The sequence below is a fragment of the Astyanax mexicanus genome, chromosome 19 (genome assembly GCF_023375975.1).
Source record: "Astyanax mexicanus isolate ESR-SI-001 chromosome 19, AstMex3_surface, whole genome shotgun sequence".
In the NCBI taxonomy this organism is placed as follows: domain Eukaryota; kingdom Metazoa; phylum Chordata; class Actinopteri; order Characiformes; family Acestrorhamphidae; genus Astyanax; species Astyanax mexicanus.
In genome coordinates this window covers 35590042-35611912 of record NC_064426.1, presented here as the reverse complement: position 1 = coordinate 35611912, position 21871 = coordinate 35590042, and the positions used below count along the sequence as shown (strand labels likewise).

Here is a 21871-nt window from a genome sequence, read left to right as displayed (position 1 = left end):
CAGACAGCCGACAGCTAAAGCTGTGATTCGCTGCCTCAGTCTGATATGGATCTTATCTCTGAGCGAGCGAGCGAGCGAGTGAGCAAGCGAGAGAGAGAGAGAGAGAGAGAGAGTTGGAAGGAGAGGGAGAGAGAGAGAGAGTATTCAAGGCAGAAATTGAAAAAAAAAAACCAAACAAATACATTTTGAAAGCAATTTTTAATAATAATTATTAAGTGATTAATAACAATAGACATTCTAGCCCCCTTTCCATTTTTTCCCTCTTTGCATAAAAAAGCCCCCCCACAGCATGATTTCAAAAGGTGACATCAGCTACCTCCACAATGCACCTTTCCAAACCCTAAAAAAAGACCATGTGGAAACACATTAATATGCAAATGAAACAGATTATAAAATTATAAAACCGATAATTGAAGCAATTGAAGCAATTAAAACAATTACGCTGACTTTTGGTCAATCCACAATGCTCCGGGTTCCTGCTGTGCTCGGCTGTACTACACCAAGAGTCAACCCATTAACTTCACTAATCAGAGCAATCTTCTGCAATCAAGGCAAAATGGCAGTTAAAAGGTGGTTGAACAAAGAACGCTCATTATCATGGCGAGCGGAGATCGCCTAACGTGTATATACAGTATGTTGCGTATATGTGAAGATTCAGGGATGTTCCTGAGCTATCTAATTGACAAGAGAAATGGTGGCTTCCTCTCCAGCTGTGTGAAAGCACTGAGATCGTATTTGCAATCTAACCCATTAAATCCATCCTAATGGAACGAGTACACTCTAAAAAAGTGGTCCAGCGGTCTAAAGCGCTGCCACTATGAGCAGAAGGTCGCAGGTTCGAACCCCTGCTCATGCAGCTTTGCCATCAAGCTGCCGGTGCTCAGAGGGAGCACAATTGGCCCTGCTCCCTCCGGGTGGGTGGATGGTGCTCTCTCCCCACGTCACTGCTACGGTGATGTCGGCAGCACAGGGCGTCTGTGAGCTAATGTACCGGAACCGAGTCGCTGTGCTTTCCTCCAAGCGCACTGTGATGCTGCTCGGTAATGCTGCATCAGCAGCAGCTCAAAAAGATGTTAGTCTTCACCCTCCTGGTGTGTTGGGGCATTACTAGTGATGGGGGAGTCCTAATGAGTGGGTTGGGCAATTGGCCGTGTAAATTTGGGAGAAAATGGGAAAAAATTAGAAATAAAATAATAAAAAAAATAGATAAATAAAAGTTTTGAAGGGCTCTTTGGGTGAAGCCATAGAAGAACCACTTTTGGTTCTATAACCTTTAGGTACCATGCCTAATGCCAAGTATGAGCTAGAGAAGAGTTGAATTGAATTAAGCTGTGGAGCAGTGGAACTGTGTTCTCTGGAATGATGGTGCTCCATTCAATACTCCATTCATGGATCTGTAGTTCGGGAGGTGGTCGTCCAACATCCTCACAACAATGGTCCAGAACCTAGTAGATCAAGAAGTCTTCCCTGGATAGTAGAGACAGTAACTCCAACAAAAGTAACAAAAGCTTCAGAAAATTAATTTCTTTTAATACCCTTGAATTCAGAATCAACAACGAATGAGTGGTTGCCCCAATCACTGAAAAACAATATTTATTGGTTCAACTCAAACTGATGACTTGACTGAGTTAAGTTGTAAATATATAGCATTTTAAATTCATTCAACTTAATTGATTGAAGTTATCAACTCGCTTTGACGCAGTTAAATTTATTTTGAAACTGAAACACCTGGTTTTAGACCACATTAATTTATTGTGGTGACGGACAGTTCTGGTTTTATGTTTTTTGGATACAATCCGGGTTAGCACCCGAACATCCCTTTCAGACAGCTTCCTCTTACAGCGTCCACAGTTAATCCTGTTGGATGTGGTTGGTCCTTCTTGGTGGTATGCTGACATTACCCTGGATAACGTGGCTCTTGATGCATCACAAAGACTTGCTGTCTTGGTCACAGATGCGCCAGCAAGACGTGCACCAACAATTCGTCCTATTTTGAACTCTGGTATGTCACCCATAATGTTGTGTGCATTGCAATATTTTGAGCAAAACTGTGCCCCTCCATGACAGTCTAGCACCACTACCCACCAAGTTACGTTCCTGTCTCTTGATTCCTTCCGGGTGCAGTTATACATAGTTTTACTATGAGTGTATATGTGAGTATACGTGAACCCCAGCTGTGAAGACCACTGTTAGTTTGGGGTCCTGCACTACAGGGCTATAAAAGTGATGGTACACTGCGTGTCTTATATGGGTCATGGTGATCAAGTGAACACCACTTTACAGAGCAGCGTGTGCTGATGTTTCAGCTCCGACGCTGAAAGAGGTCATAGCCATCCATTAATAATTAATGAAGGAGAGAGAGGGATGTGGGGAGAAAAGAAAGAAAGAGAGGGAGGGAGGGAGGGAGGGAGGGGATGAGAGATGGCCAGATGGGTTGAATGTGTTGTTTAGCTGAATTGACAGATTTCTAGCACGCCAGAGCCATGTTCTCCTCCACCATATGCCCACCCATCTCTCATCATCAACACACAGCACAAACACACACCAGCCTGTCCTCAGCTCTCAATGGTCAGCATTAGGAGTGTGTGTTTGAGAGTGTGTGTTTGGGTGAGTGTGTGTGTGTGGTGGAGGAAGGGGGTCTAAAATAAATGTGGTGTCTAAAGTCTCTTCTTTACATTTGTGACACTCTTATAACAATGGTACCATTACATAGCTAGAAGGCTAAAATCGTTTGTCTCTGTGGCTTGCAAAAGTATTCAAATATTCATACCCTTTGAACTTACTTTTTCATATTTTGTCACGTTACAACCAGAAACGTAAATGTATTGTATTGAGATTTTTTGTGGAACGAAAATGAAAAACATGTTTTTTCAAAAATGTTATCAAATAAAAATCTGAAAAGGGAGAGCCACCAATTTTGGGGGATGTCTCTTCCAGCTTTGTGAATCTAGAGAGCACTTACTCTCCTAACACCTCTAACACACTAACTACTTCTAACCTCATTTCCTTTTTCCCCTCCTTCACTTCTCTATCCCTTTATTTCCCTTCGACCTCCTTTAAGCCCTGTCTAAAAATGGTTTATCTTAATTCCTATTACTTTGTACTTGACTATTGTAAGTCGCTTTGGACAAAAGCGTCTGCCAAATGTAATGTAATGTAATGTAATGTAATGTAATGTAGAGAGAAATATAGAGGGAAATTCTTCTTTGCGAAACAGATCAAGCTCAGCCAGGTTGGATGGAGAGCGTCTGTGAACAGCAGCAATGTTCATGTCTTGCCACAGAATCTAAATCATTCCACTTTAGCTCTGGCTGTATGTTTTTAGGGTCATTGTCTTGCTGGAAGGTGAATATCCTTTCCAGTCTCAAGTCTTTTACAGCCTCCAACAGGTTTTCTTCCAGGATTGTCCTGTATTCATCTCCATCCATCCTCCCATCAACTCTGACCAACTTCCTCAGCTGTCCCTGCTAAAGATAGGCATCCACACAGCATGATGCTGCCACCACCATGTTTCACAGTAGGGGATGGTGTGTTGATTCACGTTGATTTGCAGTGTTACTTTTCTGCCACATATAGCACATTCCTTTTAGGTAAAAAAGTTCAAATTTTTGAAAACATTTGCAAGTCACTGTTAGGGGTGTGACGAGATTTCTCGTCAAGCTTTAACCTGTCTCGCGGGAAAAAATAGGTTAGTGTGGACTTTTTAAGCAGGATCTGGCAACACACGTAGAATCAGCGCCCCCTGGGGGGAGGGGAGTAGATACGTTCTGTCAATACAAGCCCACCGCGCTCCGCAAAACCAGCAAGCACACCCCTAGTCACTGTAGATGTGAACGTTTACTTATAGGTGTACTTTAACAGTTTATACTCTAAGAAACACAGTTCTACTTTTGGTAGACAGGTACAACCTTTTGGCTTTCCTTTCTTGAATAGGACAGGAAGATGGATAGAACTAAAAACAAGGGAATCTGGAAGAAAACATGTTGCTTCAGCATTAGAAATATAGTAAACTTGCTCTTGTAGTCAATTTAAACAGAAGCACTACATGTAAACCTAATAGAAAGTAGCACTGGGGGAAACGACTACACATTGACGGTGAGTGTCAGTGATAAGAAGACACGTCCATTATGCAGATAGATTGTGCCAGTAGCCAATAGGAGAAGTGGAATCATGTGATTTCAAACAGTGCAATAAATATCCTGCTTTTAAAGCATGAAATCTTAAACCTTTAACCTTTAGTACATTTGAATCCACCCTTTCACTCTATAGGACACGTTTAAAGTTTGTGTTTTGTTCAAAGGCTTTTTTGCCTCCCATCATTCAACACTTGTGTACCAGCTGCAGCCCTTCCAGTCTACAGATGTTTGAGGGTAATGGAATAGCATCAGTGTGTTTATGCTGCAGTTCAGGGTAAACAGGCGGTTGTGGAGCTCTTCCGGTGGGCCTGTGCATTTTAAACCTTGGGGTATAAATAGAGGTTTGGTAACAAACAGCCCAAACATGTTTGTGCCATCCATTTACAGGATGCTGGTTTCTAACAGCCTGGATTTCCACATACATAATGATTCTTTCATGACCAGTACACAGAGTTGGATGAACACAGTGAAGGGATTTGAACCTTTAGTAGTTGTCAGTAGAACAGTTTAGAGAGCACTCGGTCAGCTGTACATGGCTGTGAGTTTGACAGTTCAAGGACGGTGTTTGCCGCTGTTCGTTACCTCTAAAAGAAACCAATTTTTTTTTCATTTTTAGCTGAAATGTGTCCCTTGAAATAATAAAACATACAATTTTTTAAAAACGCTTTTAACTGTGGTAATTTCCACCTCTACCGCGCCCTCACAGGTTCAACTGTGCAGATGTGTGGAGTGGATGATGTGTTTATGTACTGAAAAATTAAAATCTCATGACTTGTTGACCCACTGGAAAAAATGTGATTTTAACCAACTTTTAGTTTACTACAAACACCAATGATCACCATATATTTGCATATTGGGTGTGGCCTCTCCCTTACTTACCATCTTTGTGTTGTCTGTCGCCCAAAGCTACCTCATCTTAGGCATGCGTTATTGTGATATATGTGTTGGTTGCCAGGTCTCAGTGTTGTAGGCTGTAAGAACAAGTTACCTTTATGTTGATTTGGAGCTACAGAGTTTACAGTGTGCCAGGATTGGCAGTTCTTTAAAAATATGCTTAATATGTTGGAATTTCCACTATATATTAAACAAAGTACTTGAAAAAACTTAGTTAATTAAACTACTGTTGTGTGAGCAAAACCCAGTTGAGTTGAATAAGCTCTTAACTGAATCAAGTTTTCATCTAGCTTTGACTAATTTACCTTTTAATTTTAACTAAATCAATGATTTGACTTGAGTTAAGTTGAGCCAATGAATATTTTTTTTTTTGTGTGAAGAGGAACGCTACCCAAAAGTAGTCTCTAAAAGGTTTTTTTACAGGACAACAGGGGAATCAATATTATGCTCTCTAATGGCAAGACCCAGTGTCCAATCAGACCATTGTAATCATTTAAAAATCTGCCTGAGACATAACTGCATTATGAGTTTTGCATAGTTTGCATTTTGTGGAATTAAATATTTATTGATATTTAAATATTTACACTGTATGAAAATCCAAACGATCTGCTGTTTATATTCCTTTCATTTTGTCAATTCAATGCAGGGATAAACTATTATATCAGTTTTGGTCCATATTGATATGATTAAATATTTTACTGAGAGAGAGAGAGAAAGAGAGAGAGAGAGAGACGGAGGAAGTGTCAGAGACACAAAAAAGAGAGGCAGAAAGAGAGAGACAAAGAAAGTGTGAGAGAAAGACACAAAAAGAGAGAGAGATGGAGGAAGTGTCAGAGAGAGACACAGAAAGAGAGAGAGACGGAGTGAGTGTGAGAGAGAGACACAGAAAGAGAGAGACAGAAAGAAAGAGAGATGGAGGGAGTGTGAAAGAGAGAGACACAGAAAGAGAGAGAGACAGAAAGAGAGAGAGACGGAGGAAGTGTGAGAGAGACACAAAAAAGAGAGAGACAGAAAAAGAGAGACAGAAAGAGAGGGAGACAGAGGAAGTGTGAGAGAGAGACAGAAGAGAGAGAGACGGAGGGAGTGTGAGAGAGAGACAGAAGAGAGACGGAGGGAGTGTGAGAGAGAGACACAGAAAGAGAGAGTCAGAAAGAGAGGGAGACAGAGGAAGTGTGAGAGAGACACAGAAAGAGAGACAGAAAAAAAAGAGAGACAGAGGAAGTGTGAGAGAGACACAGAAAGAGAACGACACAGAAAGAGAGAGACAGAAAGAAAGAGAGAAAGACAGAGGGAGTGTGAGAGAGAGACACAGAAAGAGAGACAGAAAAGGAGAGAGAAAAAGGGAGTGTGTGCGAGAGAGAGCGAGAGAGAGATAGAAAAAAACGAGAGAGAGAAACAGTTTAGCGAAGCATTCCTCAAGACTCTTTTACACCAGGCACATCCCGCTGCTAATCACCAAAACATTGTCTCTTGCAACACACACACACACACACACACACACACACACTTAACCAGAGTGTCTTGTAGCAATTTACAGCAACTATGTCTGTCTACGGCCGCCAGCTATTATCACGTCTAAGCTGTAAACACAAACACTCAAGCACATGTTGAGGGGCGTGTCTTACAGAGCACGCATCAGCTTCCTAGATCATAGCAAATGCTGCCGTGGTTACCTCTTTACCTGATGTGTGAACTTATCCTACCTACTAGTTCTGTTATATTAGACAACCGATGCAACTCGGCAGTGGCTAGAATTATGCTGAGAAAAAGGAGACTCATACTCACCTGGGTGTGGCTTCATCAGAGCCAGCGCTTAGACAGTTGCACCACCCATTATGCATCAAGTCAGTATTTGTAGATAAAAAGGAATGAAGTTAGTTGAGGAAGGCGAAAGAGTGGTTATGAGTGTAAATATAGGATGCTTAGTGCATTTGATGTTGGAATAGTGGCATCAAGATTGTGGGTAAAATCTTGTAATGTGCTATGTAGTGAGCCTCGAGAGGAGTGAGTTTGGGATGTCAGCGTTCTGGAGGTGTTGTGGGCCTCATTTAAGGAAACATTTACGGAGGGAGGTACCCCTGATGACCCTTGTGAAGAGCTTGTAGCATAGTGGATGATTAGTGTATTTGTGATGAGAAGGTTACGTAAATTCTGGGCTATGAGCCGCTACTTACATATGTTTTAATTTTGTTTACAGGCTAACGAGATTTAACCCTTGTGTGGTGTTCGGGTATGTGGGACCCATTTTCATTTTTCATCAAATGACACTAAAAAAATATTTTTTCTAACTCAAACTCATTGGCATTGGCTCATTTTTTGTGAAAAACATATATCAAAACACATTTTCGATAAACACACACTGTACACCCCCCCAACCCCCCCCCCCCCCCCCACACACACACACATTTATGTTACATACAGTATGTTTGGCCAAGGGCTAATAAACATTGCTTCTTTTGTAAATTTGAAACTAAACAAATTTTCTACTCATATCTTGAGTTTAATTCATTTTCTTTTACATTTTATTAAAAAAACAAAAAAAAAAAGAGTAGCACTTTTTAAAAGAAATGTAACATAAGAAAGGTAAAGGGCAAATATTAACCATGTAAGCTGTTTATATTGCTTCCAATTTAGGTGAAGCAAGCATGAGTAAAGCATTATAATGTAAAATTGCTTAATTTTGCTGAATTAAATACAAGTAACAAAGTAAACGAGTAACAAAAAATATGAACACCACACAAGGGTTAAAAGTGCTTTACTCACCCATATATACTGTTTTCAGAAGAGATAAGCATGAAGATTAATCCAGGGCTCGTCAGGAAGTATTTGCAGCTACTTAACATCAGAGTGAACCGTGCATCGGTCGACCGAGTGCATGGTGCTTCGCAGAGGTGTTCCGCTGTTGTGTTTTGAGCTTTTATTTTCTTTCTAATCGGTTTTAAAGAAACCACATTTAACAACACCCCTCTCAAATAAACATCCTAAAACATTAGTGACATCTGGCAAAATCTGGACCCTCTATTATTTAACTGTAACAGTAGAGCATTAATAAGCAGCCTGTTATAAATATATAGCTAACTGATGGTAATCACAGCAGCCCTGTAACAAATCATGAGCGGAAAATGCTCCTTTCCCTCCAAGCTTATTAAACTGGCAGGAAAATTAATGAATCTACTTTTCCTTTTTAATATTACGACTTTATTCTTGTGACTTTTCCCTGGTAGGTTACTGTAATTTTCATGTTGCAGCACTGTTCGGGGTACGTAATGGCCTGTATATGTACAATTTTGTTACATTTTTGGGTGCTGCTTACATTCAGGTGCGCTTAATAGCCTGAAAATTACGGTAGTTATTTCGTGTTGGTGTTAAATGTTGCCGAAAGGATCATAAACATCCACAGCAACCCAGCTGTTAGGTGTGGGATCTTCATGGTTGGGTGAATACTCACACATTGTCACACCCACACCTCCAGTCTGAGACTCAATTCTCGATTAAGTTGGCATTGCGGATCTTGGATGGTAGTGGTCCAACAGGGTTCCATTGTTAGATCCATAGACTGGACAGCTGGACAGAGCATCGTCTCTCAAAAGTGAAGCCACCACAGGTCGGGCGCCCCCTGCTGTTCGGTTTCAGAAAGCTGTGTAACCCCACCCAGCCCCATAGGTTTCAACGGCAAAACAAACAACTTTCAATCACGTTTTTTTCCCAATATACTGTCATTCTACCTCCATTATTTAAATGCAGCAGCTAGTGTAACCTCTGCTTATATTGTCAATTTTTTATATCCCCACAGAATTAAGTTTTAAAAACGTCATTCAGCTTTATTCAAAAAAGGTGTGGTTATTGTAAAAGGGCTGGTTATGGGCGGGACCAATAACAGACCATCAGCTCCGCTCCGCCCTGCTCTGCAGTCTGTGACCTCGAGGCAGCCCTCAGGGGCGGGGTTATTTAAATGAGTAGGCTGTCTCTCCACAGTCTTTCTCCCTCCTCTGGTCTCTACTGCGCAGACTCGGGTATCAGGATCGCCAACATGGAGAAAGATTTTGGCTTCATTTTCATTGAATGAATGGAAGCGGCGACACGGCGTCCATCTTTTTTACAGTCTCTGGTCAGATCAAACTGCGCTTGAAGCTAGCTGGGTAGGCAAGAAATTTCTGATGCTTCCTGATACAGGCCCCAGGCATTTTCAATTGTAAACACACACACACACACTTCCTCTGAAATCTTCTCTGGATTCAGTGACACACACACACACACAGGCCTGCTGAATAATTGATGCTCTTTCTAATTATATCTGGGAAATAATGCTGCAACAACATACAATATTAATGCTTTATTTTTGTAAGCCAGACCTTAGTGGTGGTCACTTCCCACACTTTTAAGCCCCCTTAAAACTCTTTGGGTGGAGGAGTACTGAGCAACACACAATATGGACACAAGACCATCTGATGAGGCTTATTATACATAGCTTTAAAGTTAGATATAATTTCCATAGTAGTTACTGTAGACACTAGTGCATCTCAAAAAAGCAGAATATCATTGAAAGGTTGTTTCAGTAATTCAGTTCAAAATGTGAAACTCATCTATTATATAGATGTATTACACACAGAGTGATCTATTTTAAGCATTTATTTATTTTATTGTTGATGATTATGGCTTACAGCCAATGAAAAGCCAAACTTCAGTGTCTCAGAAAATGAGAATATTATATTAGACCAATTGATACTTTTGGCAGTGAGTGTGGGCAGTGTGCCAAGTCCTGCTGGAAAATGAAATCTGCATCTCCATAAAAGCTGACAGCAGAGGGAAGCATGAAGTGCTGTAAGATTTTGTGGGAAAACGAAACTGCACTGACTTTAGACTTGATAATAAAACACAGTGGATCAACACCAGCAGATGATATGTCTCTCTAAACCATCACTGATTGGTGGAAACTTCACACTTGACCTCAAGCAGTTTGGACTCCTTGTGTCTCCACTCTTCCTCCAGACTCTGACTCTTGATTCCTTGATTTACAGATGAAATGTAAAATTTACTGATGATCAGTGATGGTTTGGAGAGACATGTCACCTGCTGGTGTTGGTCTCAGAATGTCCCAAAATGCTCAGACTGTTTCTAAGAGAGTAATTTTGAGTTTTGTTGTGACAATGACATTTTATTGTGCAAACTTTTCCAAACAGGTACAATTTTAAGAAATTATAAAATTATGCTTAGATAGAAAATAGAGGTTAATTTTACTCTATGGATGTATATTTATTACTCCAGCTTGATTATGTGACATTGGGATCACATCAGGACTATAATAATTCATATATAATATAGAATATATATATTTAATTCAGACTCAAGCAATCAATACGCCAGAACCAAGAATTATCTGTTTGTTAGTGTGGTAATGTGCACTGGGCACACGGATGTTGGTATCAGAGCCTTGTTAGCGATAGCAAATAAATGAGCATGATATTGGGCAAATCCATGCTACATGGTATCTGTATTCATGCATCTCTAGTCCTGATTGGTCCTAGAGCAAGCTGTTTATGATCTTAACCATTCGATGTGTTCATGTTTTTAGCTTTAAGCTAACTGGGCACACAAGAAATTGTGCTTCATGGAACAGACCCCAGGCGTTCACATGCAAATACCGGTGCAAAAGTATGGGCACCCTTATCATTTTATTGATTTGAATACTCCTAACTACTTTTTACTGACTTACTGAAGCACAAAATTGGTTTGGTAACCTCATTGAGCTTTGAACTTCATAGCCAGGTGTATCCAATCATGAGAAAAGGTATTTAAGGTGGCCAATTGCAAGTTGTTCTCCTATTTGAATCTCCTCTGAAGAGTGGCGCCATGGGCTCATCAAACCAACTCTCAAATGATCTAAAAGCAAAGATTGTTCAACATAGTTGTTCAGGGGAAGGATACAGAAAGTTGTCTCAGAGATTTAACCTGTCAGTTTCCACTGTGAGGAACATAGTAAGGAAATGGAAGACCACAGCGACAGTTCTTGTTAAGCTCAGAAGTAGTAGAAGAAAAATATCAGAAAGGCAGAGAAGAAGAGTGGTGAGAACAGTCAAGGACAATCCACAGACCACCTCCAAAGAGCTGCAGCATCATCTTGCTGCAGATGGTGTCACTGTGCATCGGTCAACAATACAGCGCACTTTGCACAAGGAGAAGCTGTAGGGGAGAGTGATGCGAAAGAAGCCATTTCCGCAAGCACGCCACAAACAGAGTCGCCTGAGGTATGCAAAAACAGGCGACTCTGTTTGTGGCTTGCTTGCAGAAATGGCTTCTTTCGCCCAAACTTTTTCATATGACTGTAATTGCATGCAAAAACGAAAAAAACACAACAGCAAGAACCCACCATGGAAAGCCTCCAATGAAGCTGGTCTAGGCCTTCATTTAGCTCTCAGCAAAAACTGCAACGTAATTGGCTTATAGCAGCATGGCAGTTCTCATGTTTCACAACCACAAGATCATAGGCAGTTAGGTGGGTGGGCGGACGCTCGTCTTGGTTTCTCGAGGGTAAGCTCGTTCACAGCTCCGCTTATTATGCTTTGTTTGTGCAACCTCCTCTCACTGAAAATCAATGGGGTCCAATGATTGTCGCTCGCCGTGTTAAAAGACAGATTTTAATGACCTGATGGGAAAACAGTGCATCCAAACAAAGTCTCTCAGTGTATTATCAGGAGACGTTGGAGGGGGTTAATAAACTGAAGGATAAGTGGTGTCTAGGTCTGGTGAGACTGGTTGCCATTTTCTACAGGAGTGTATTGGTGTGTGTTTATGATCAGAGTGAGTTTAGATAATGCACTGCAACTGAACTTCACTTCTTCTGTCTGTACACAAAGATCAATTCCATAATGAGGAACACAAGGCTCTGTCCACACACACACACACACGCACACACAGATACCGAAAATTGGATCAATGTGGGCGACCTTTCTAGCGACGCCCAGTAAACACTATTATCCACATTACTCCTCTTCCGGCTTTTCTGCAGTTTCTACATCTGTAGTCCTGGTTCTTCCTTCTGCCTTACTTCCTTTTATTATCACCAGTAGTGTCTCTCATTCTCAGCTCCGGAAACATTTTCCAGACTTTTTTTTTTCTTCCTGCTTTACTTTGGCTGTGCAGGACAAATGGCGCAAATCAATAATATTATTTTTGTCATACACAGCACATTTCTGGAGTTTAAAAAGCTGGAGTTTAACTAAGGTGTAATAGGAGGAATAGCGGTGCTCTCGTGTCTGTGCCGGATCTCCTCTGAACTCAAACCAGACTCTGTAAGTTTTCAGAGGCAGCCGCGACCAACGCTCGTGAGAACTGCGACCTGCTTTCCGACCTTTAGTTCTAACAGTTTTACAAGGAATACTGGTTCATTCTTTACAAACTAACATACAGACACTCTGACAGAAGCTGGAAAGAGACCGAATATGTCTGTGAACGCCAGACAACGAGAAAGAGAAACTAATCCGTCTGAAACATTTATTACACTCTACAACTGTAGGAGGAGCCCACGAGCACAAAATCTCAATCCTACCTAGTGGGGCTTTAAACTACAAGTTAAGTTGAGGGGAACTCTTTGGTGGTGTATCAGATTAATTCAGAGTTTATTCCAAGGTGTTGAGGAGCGTGACTGAACTATAATGGGCGTGTCCCCCAATCCCAGTTTACAGTACCATCAGTGTAAAGTCTTGCCCACCAGGGCTTCCTTCCTGCCATGGGGTATTTCATTATATTTTATATAGTGGTTGTTTGCTTAGCTGACGTGTTGTTGGCTATAAGAGCAAGTTACCATCTTCTGCACTGTTAAGTGTGACAAAGTGCTGGTAATGCACTGATGCAGGATGAAAGTTGCTGTGCAATGAAAAAATATACACTGACACTCACTTGTTGAGTATGAAATTCTTATTGTAATCAGTAATGATGCTTTTTGTTGTAATTTTTTTTTCTAATTTTTCCCATTTTCTCCCCAATTCACACGGCCAATTACCCAGCCCACTCATTAGGACTCCCCCTATCACTAGTGATGCTCCAACACACCAGGAGGGTGAAGCCTAACACATGCCTCCTCTGATACATTTGAAGTCAGCCACCGCTTCTTTTCGAGCTGCTGCTGATGCAGCATTGCAGAGCAGCATCACAGCGCGCTCGGAGGACAGTGCAGCGGCTCGGTTCTGATACATCAGCTCACAGACACCCGTGCTGTGGACATCACCCTTTGGAGTGATGTGGGGAGAGAGCGCCATCTACCCACCCGGAGGGAGCAGGGCCAATTTTGCTCCCTCTGAGTGCCGGCAGCTAAATGGCAAAGCTGCATGAGCTGCGAACTTGCGACCTCCCGCTTTTGTTGTCATTTTTACTCCTAAGTGTTCCAGGGTTTTATAATAGAATTTTTTTTTATTATTAGTGTAAAAACACAAGTTTTGCATTATTTTTTAACACTTTGAAGGAGTTTATGGTCGAATGAACTCCAGCTGAGAGCTGTATTTAACTCTAGATGGGATAAATATGGTCACGCATATACACTTAAATGAGTTTATAATAACTCTCAGGGAGTTTCTTCCAATAAACAGAATTTTTATTGGCATTTCATTGACATTTCACTTCACAAATCTTCTCAAATATTGCTGAAAAGCCTGTTAATTTTTCTTTTTAATGATGCCGCACATGTAAGGAACAAATTTGTTGAAGAGCAGCAGTTGAGTATATTGGTGGCATCCATGAAAAAATTGCTAAATCCTCTCTGCCAATGCCAAACAGCTTATTCTGCCATTGACTCGTTTGGTGGATCTTGGTGCTGGTCACAGTTCTTACCACATGTAACATGAGAGACATGTCATCTGCTGGTGTTGATCCACTGTGTTTTATTATCAAGTCTAAAGTCAGTGCAGTTTTGTTTTCCCACAAAATCTTACAGCATTTCATGCTTCCCTCTGCTGACAACTTTTATAAAGATGCATTTTTGGGTTTTCATTAGCTTTAATACATAATCATCAACAATAAAATGAATAAACGCTTAAAACAGATCACTCTGTGTGTAATACACCTATATAATATATGAGTTTCACATTTTTAACTGAATTACTAAAATCAAGTTAAGTTTCAAAGATACTAAAATTTTTTGAGATACCCCTGTATAAGAGACTGTCTGACCTTTTTACCTTTTCTCTTTTTCTCTCTCTTTGCAGGCGAGACGTATTCCGACACCTACAGTCACACGGAGATGTGTCTCCCGTGCACGGAGTGCGTTGGACTGATGCGAATGCAGACCCCCTGCACCGACTCCAACGATGCCGTCTGCGTGTGCGACTACAACTACTACCAGGACCAGACGACGGGCCGCTGTGAGCTGTGCACGGTGTGCCCGCGTGGCCAGGGCGTGTACGCGCGCTGCGAGGCCACCCACGACACGATATGCGAGGTGTGCGAGGAGGACACCTACTCAAACCTGGAGAGCTCGCTGGACCCCTGTCTGCCCTGCACCATCTGCGACGAAACCACAGAGATCCAGCTGAAGGAGTGTTCTCCTACTGCCGATGCTGTGTGTTACGGTAAGACGTGCGTTCCTGATAGTGCTGTCAATGGATTCAAAAAATACTTTGACTAATCGTTTTTTTTTTTATTGGCAATTTAAGTAATAGATTAACACAAACAAAGGAGAAATATATTTAAAGTCACGGGCCACAGACTCTGTAATAAAACAAATAATGAATTATACCACTTTAAATAATACTTTTTCCTGATTATTTTATTTACACACCATTTTACTTGACTTACTAGCTTTATCTTTGACAGTGTTGTGTAAACTAATATTTTTCAAATTGATGTTTAATTTCATGATGTCTCTTAATATTAAACTCCTTAATTACGGCAACTTTTAGACTCTTTGGCCCGTTTTTCTGCGCTAGAAATGCGCACCCTCTCTGCTTTTAGACTCTTTGGCCCGATTTTCTGCGCTAGAAATGCGCACCCTCTCCGCTTTTAGACTCTTTGGCCCGTTTTTCTGCACTAGAAATGCGCACCCTCTCCGCTTTTAGACTCTTTTGCCCCGTTTTATGCGCTAGAAATGCGCACTCTCTCCGCTTTTAGACTCTTTGGCCCGTTTTTCTGCGCTAGAACTGCGCACCCTCTCGGCTTTTAGACTCTTTTGCCCCGTTTTTCTGCACTAGAAATGCGCACCCTCTCCGCTTTTAGACTCTTTTGCCCCGTTTTTCTGCTCTAGAAATGCGCACTCTCTCCGGTTTTAGACTCTTTGGCCCGATTTTCTGAGCTAGAAATGCGCACTCTTTCCGCTTTTAGACTCTTTTGCCCTGTTTTTCTGCGCTAGAAATGTGCACCCTCTCCGCTTTTAGACTCTTTGGCCCATTTCTGACACCTAGCATTCAAACTTTGAATCTCACATTATAAAAACCTGCTTAACAGCGGGCCAACTTTCATTCTATTTCTAAAATACCTCGCAGGCCGCTCCAAAAAAGGAAACGGGCCGCAAATGGCCCGCGGGCCGTAGTTTGGACACCCCTGCTCTAAAACCAGTGAAATCATTTTCCTTCAGAAGTCACTTAATAATTAGTTTATAAAGCCTCAGTGGTTTGTTAGAGAACACTAGTGAACAAACAGCACCATGAAGCCCAAGAAACTCACCAGAAAGGTCAGAGGTTAAGTTGTGAAGAACTTTAAGTGAAGCAGGGTTAGTTTATAAAAAACACAACACAAGCTTTGAGCATGCCAAAGAGCACTGTTCCACAATCCATCATCCATCATCCATGGTATGGAAAAGGTATTCTGCAACTGCAAACCTACCAGCAAGGAGCAAGGAGAGCACTGGTCAGAGATGGAGCCAAGAGGCCCATGGTCACTCTGGAGGAGCTGCAGAGATCCACAGCTCAGGTGATAGAATCTGTCCACAGGACATCTATAAGTCATGCACTCCACACATCTGGTCTTAATAGAAGTCTTAAAAAAAAAACATTGTGGAAACAAAGACAAATGAGAGAAAAGAAGTGCCGTTTTGCAGTTTGTAGCCACAAGCCATGTAGGAGACACAGCAAACATGTGGAAGAAGGTGCTGCGGTTAAGAGATGAGACCAAAGTTGAAGGTTTTGGCCTGTGTGATGGAAAAGTAACCAAGCTCATCAACTCTGAACACTCTGAACATCCTTACTGTGAAGCATGGTGGTGGTAGCATCATGCTGTTGAAAACATGTTGAAGGCTGCAAAAGACTTTAGACTGGGAAGGAGATTCACCTTCCAGCAAGACAATGACCCTATAAATACAGCCAAAGCTACAGTGGAATGATTTTTATCTCAAAGAAAATGCATGTGTTAGAATAGCCCAGTTAAAATCCTGACCTAAATCCCATTGAGCCTCTGTGGCAAGACATGAAATTGTTGTTCATATGATGGAGATGAGGTGGGGTACTGACCATTAAACAATCAAATCTTCACAGCAACACCTCAGAATATGGTAGAACTGCTTTCCAGGACAGTAATGACAGTTCTACTGTCTGCTCTAATAAAAGTAGGATGAACTAAATTTAAAAAGTAGGATTTTAATGAGCTGTTGTCCCAATACTTTTGTCCAGAATTTTCTCAGTGGATAAATATAGATCCCTACACACATGCACCTGCACCCACACTCACGCTCACACACCTGCTGCTCTGTGGGAGTATAGTCCAGCTGTGTTTTTCTGTAAGGGGGAAACACACACACACACACACTTGGCATGGCTCACCAACCCTTCACTCAGCAGGAGAAGATAACTGCTGTAGTTAAACTAACTTAATATAGGCTTGGCTGGAGCCGGCTCTGTTTTCAGCAGGACGTATCCTGCAGTCAATACGCAGTATTTCAGTGTCCATTCACTCTGAGCTATTTACAAAGATCCTTCCAGAAGCGGGAACACGACCCAGTTCCATCAGGAAGCCCATCTCAATTGATCGGAAAACTCTTCAAAGCGGGGCTGGAGCTTTAATTCAATTTTTCAAAATTGACTGAAATTGACCCAGTTCTCTCTTCAGCCTGAATACAATGACAAAGACCAAACGTTTGCTTTGTGCTGTTCACTTATAGTATATAATAAATATCTGGACACCTGCTTGTTTAATGTTTTTTTCTAATATTAAGGTCATTAAAAAGAGCTTTTGTTCTGCTTTTGTTGGAGTAAATGTCTCTACTACTCTTTCTACTCCGCTGAGATCCAGAACATTTCATCCCACATCAGTAGCTGAAGTGTAAAGCATGGTTAGCTGCCCAAGCTTTGAACATCCCAATGAGCAGATTTGGAAAATGTATTCTACAATGGTAAACCCAATGAGACATTGCCGTTCACTCAAACTGACAGATCATACAAGGAGAGCACTGGTCAGAGAAGCAGCCAATAGGCCCATGGTCACTCTGGAGGAGCTGCAGAAATCCACAAGCTCAAGTGGGAGAATCTGTCCAACAGAACAAATATAAGTTGGAAAAATGGCCTGTATGGAAGAATGGCAAGAAGAGAACCATGGTGTTAACAAAGACAAAGAAGTGCCGTTTGCAGTTTGCCACAAGCCATGTAGGGAACACAGCAAACAAAAATGAAGGTTTTGGCCTGAATGCAAAGCGCTATGTGTGTCAGAAGAGTAACACTGCTCGTCCCCCTGAACACACCATCCTCACGGTGAAACATGGTGGTGGCAGCATCGTGCTGTGGGGGTATTTTTCTTCAGCAGGGACAATGAAGCTGGTCAGAGTTGATGGGAAGATGGATGGAGCTAAAGAGAAAGTGTTTTGCCTCTGCAGTTATTGGTCCTGATGACTACAGCTCTTGGAAAAAAGACCAGTTAAAAGTATGAGTTTATTTGATTTTACCAAACTGAAAACCTCTGGAATCTAATCAAGAGGAAGGTGGATGATCACAAGCCATCAAACCAAGCTGAACTGCTTGAATTTTTGCACCATAAAGTTATCCAAAAGCAGTGTGTAAGACTGGTGGAGGAGAACATGCCAAGATGCATGAAAACTGTGATTAAAAACCAGGGTTATTCCAACAAATATTGAATTCCGAACTCTTAAAATTAAAATTTCGAATTTTCTGCAAATACATGTTTAATGACAATATTTTAATTTGGAATTTGGGAGGAATGTTGTCTGTAGTTTATAGAATAAAACAACAATGTTCATTTTACTTTTTTATACATATAAATAGCAAAATCAGAGAAACTGATTTAGAAACTGAAGTGGCCTCTTAATTTTTTCCAGAGCTGTATTTCACTAATGTTCCTGTGGCAGAGTGCAATCCAGTCTGCACAGAAATGTTTCCGAAAAATAAAAAAAGATCTAGTTTAAGGCTTCCCCAAAGAGCAGAGGCTGCTGCTGCAGAGGGGACGAGCTCTTTAGGTAGTGAAATTAATCACAGACGACAAGAGCAACGCTGCATACAGCAGCTGCTGTCCTTTACACTCTAGTTAATCATCTCTTTGTAATATATGTGATTTTTCTCTGTATAGAGGATAAGTTCTGCCGTCTGGCATGATGTCAGGAAATTCCAGATGGGAAAATTCCTTGGAATTTCAGTGCTGACACAAACCGGAGTTCTGTCTGTCTAACAGAGACCATTTATGAGCATCAGTCCATTTCCTGGTATTTAAGCATCTGTAGATTGATTAATGGTGTGTGTTTCAATGGACAGCAACTTGGCTGACTGATATATAGGGCAGTTATCTTGTGCCCTGTGCAAGGCACATTGCGATGCTCATTGCCACTGGTTTATGGAAGGGGGAGGGGGGATATTTGCCCCCTCACATGGCAAAAAAAATATATATATATATATACCACAGAAAAAGCAGAAACTGTTTTTAAAAGCTTTTATTTTGAAAGAGCGTTTTGGTAGCAAAAGGCAGGAAGCAGAGATAAGGAAAGAATGGACATTTATTAGAAATGAGGGTTGCGTCCAGAAATCTTAAAAGTGTCTCCTTTTTCCTACCGATCCTCCTCCTCTCCTCCGTGACCCGTGACGCCATCTTGACGCCTGTCCGAATACCGTAGGAGACTAAAGAAGCCGCTTAAAATCTGCCAAAATAGGCTTCCAATGGAGGATACATTAAAGTATCCTACTCCGGAAGACTTTTAAGGATTTTCGAATGACATCACTGCATCCACGCCCACAGAGCATGCGGGAAGGGAGAAGGCAACGCCCAAATATACATCATAAACATACTAATTAACTAGGTTCCTTATCTAATTAAACAGTTAGTAAAGCAGTAATATAATGTTTAGTTTAGGTAAGCTGTATGTTCAGTAAAACTATATTAATGACCCTATATGTAACATGTTGTTGTACATGTACACATCACTTCAACATGTATGCAAAATAAAATATTTATTATTATATTTATTATTAGTTTTTTGTTTTATTACATTCAATTAAATCATATTTCACTATTAAAATAATGTAATATTTATATTATGCAACCTTCATCAATAGCAAATCAGGCTGTTCTTTGAAACTTAATATGCTTGTCAAAGTTATGATCTCTAGCTTGGAATTGTTTTTATTGATTTCTCATTTTTATTTTTGTATGTGAAGCTCTATCCAGAAGCTGTGATTGGCTGGGCAGTATCCAGCATGTGCTAAAAGTGAGCGTTGTGATTGGCTCAGTTCATCGTTAGACAACATCCTATCTAAAAGAGATCAGCTGTCCCATTTCCCCAATTACAGCTCCTTCCCTCCATTCCTCCTCCTCCTCTCCTCTCCTCGATTCCTCCACCTTATTCCGGGGTAGGATAGGAGGAGTAGGAAAAGTTTCTGGACGCAGCCATGGAGTTTCTAGCCCAGTTCATAGAGCACGGAGGACAAAACATATAAAACATATTAAACTCATTATGAAGTTTAACCTATATTTAATATCACATCCATTTTTTCTGTCTGAGAAAATCAAACTATATGTAAAAAGGATCTTTCAGCCAGTCAAGCAGCTTAACCAGACTAATCATCTTCAGCTCTATAGGGGTCATAGTTCCCAGTATGTCAGTCATATACAGTAATTGTTCATAACTGTGATTAGGATTAAGAAAAGGGCACTGCAGTTTGCACTCGCTCTCAACGGCCCCTCTCTCTCTCTCCTCCCATTTGTCAGCTAATCACAGAGAAGGCCAGCATTAAATCTCCTTCCGTAGTGTTTGCTTTACTTTCAGACGTACAGAGGTTAACTGGGGTCACTTCCTCATGGGTCTGCTGCAGTCTGGCAGGTGAAAGGTCAAAGTGCAGATATTCTGTGTGTGGAAGTGCAGTCAGAGAAGTCAGAAAGGTCAAAGAGGTCAAGCTTGACTGTTTCTTCTAATCCGTCATAAAACAGCTCAGAGTCTCTGCTGGGAGAGTGATTCCAGCACATAGGCTGAACGTTTAACAAGGAAAGAACTCAAATCAAACATTGGGCTTAATTAAAAAAAAAATAGCAAACACAATAAAATATTGGTCTAAATGCTGAAAGGGTAATATCAATCATAATGAAACATTTGTCTGCATGCCAAAACATGTAATATTTGTCTGTATTCCAAAAAACGAGTACTGAACAAAATCAAATATTAGACCAAATTCAAAAAACTGAAACCGAACAAAATGAAATTTTTGGCCAAAGAAAACCTGAAAACCAAATACTGAACACAATTAAACAAAAGGCCAAAGGTCAATAACCAAACAAAATTAATCATTTGACCAAAGTCAGGTAACCAAATATCATACAAAAGAATAACTTTGGCCAAAGGCAGTAAAAGAAGCATCGAAGAAAATCAATATTTTGGCCAGAATCACCAAATATGAAACAAATTTAATATGAACAAATATATATCAAATAAACATAATAATTTGGCCAAATGCAGAAAACTAAATAACAAACAAAAGGCAGAACATTGAATATCAAACAAAAAGAATAATTTGGACAAAAGCAGATTACAGAATAACGAACAAAATAAATAATTTGGCCAAAAGCAGATTAAAGAAATTTTAACAATATTAATAATTTGGCCAAAAGCAGATTACAGAATATTAAACAAAATGAATCTTTTGGCCAAAAGCAGATTAAAGAATATTAAACAAAATTAATAATTAGGACAAATGCAGATTACAGAATATTGAACTAAATGAATAATTTAAACAAAAGCAGATTAAAGAAAATTGAACAAAAGAATAATTTAAACAAAAGAAGATTACAGAATATTTAACAAAAAGAATAATTTGAACAAAAGCAGATTACAGAGTATTGAACAAAATAAATAATTTGGTCAAAAGTAGAAAATTTAATATAATTTGCAAGAAATCTGACAACAGAACACCAAACAAAATGAATCATTTGGCCAAACGCCAAAAACCAAAACGGATCTAAATGAAACTTTTGCTCACATGTTAAAAACAAATACCAAACAAAATCAAACATTTGGCTCAATGCCAAAAAAAGTAAAAGAACAAAATGAAACATTTATTCAGGCAAAAACGTGCAGAAACAAAACGCAACTTCAAAACTATGAATACAAATTTATTAAACCCCAATTGTATTTGTTTGTTATATTTTCAGTAATGAATATCCTGTGTATATCTATATTAGTCATAATACACATTATGTGATTTTTAACACTAGCAGTCAAAATAAATTGCTCGCATTTTTATACAGTGATGTTTAGCAGGTGTTCGGGATGTGTCTCTACTGTTTGTAATGTGCCAAAGAGACTACACTGGATGATTAGTTCTGGATCACAGACCACACTCCAACTCTTTGGCTGGAGCTCCGTTACTCCAGAGAAAGTGATTCCACTGCTCCAAAACACCCACACTCGGGGGCTTTACAGCCCTCTGGTGAAT

General features: G+C 40.4%; 1 protein-coding gene across 1 annotated transcript in view; it reads left to right on the top strand.

Moving 5' to 3' along the window:
• The window catches only part of ngfra (nerve growth factor receptor a (TNFR superfamily, member 16)), a 74625-nt gene that overhangs the window by 14839 nt on the left and 37915 nt on the right, over positions 1-21871 (top strand). The window contains exon 3 of the mRNA XM_022664978.2: positions 14228-14590. Coding sequence (XP_022520699.2) covers positions 14228-14590 — 363 coding nt within the window. The remainder of the gene's footprint in view (positions 1-14227; positions 14591-21871) is intronic.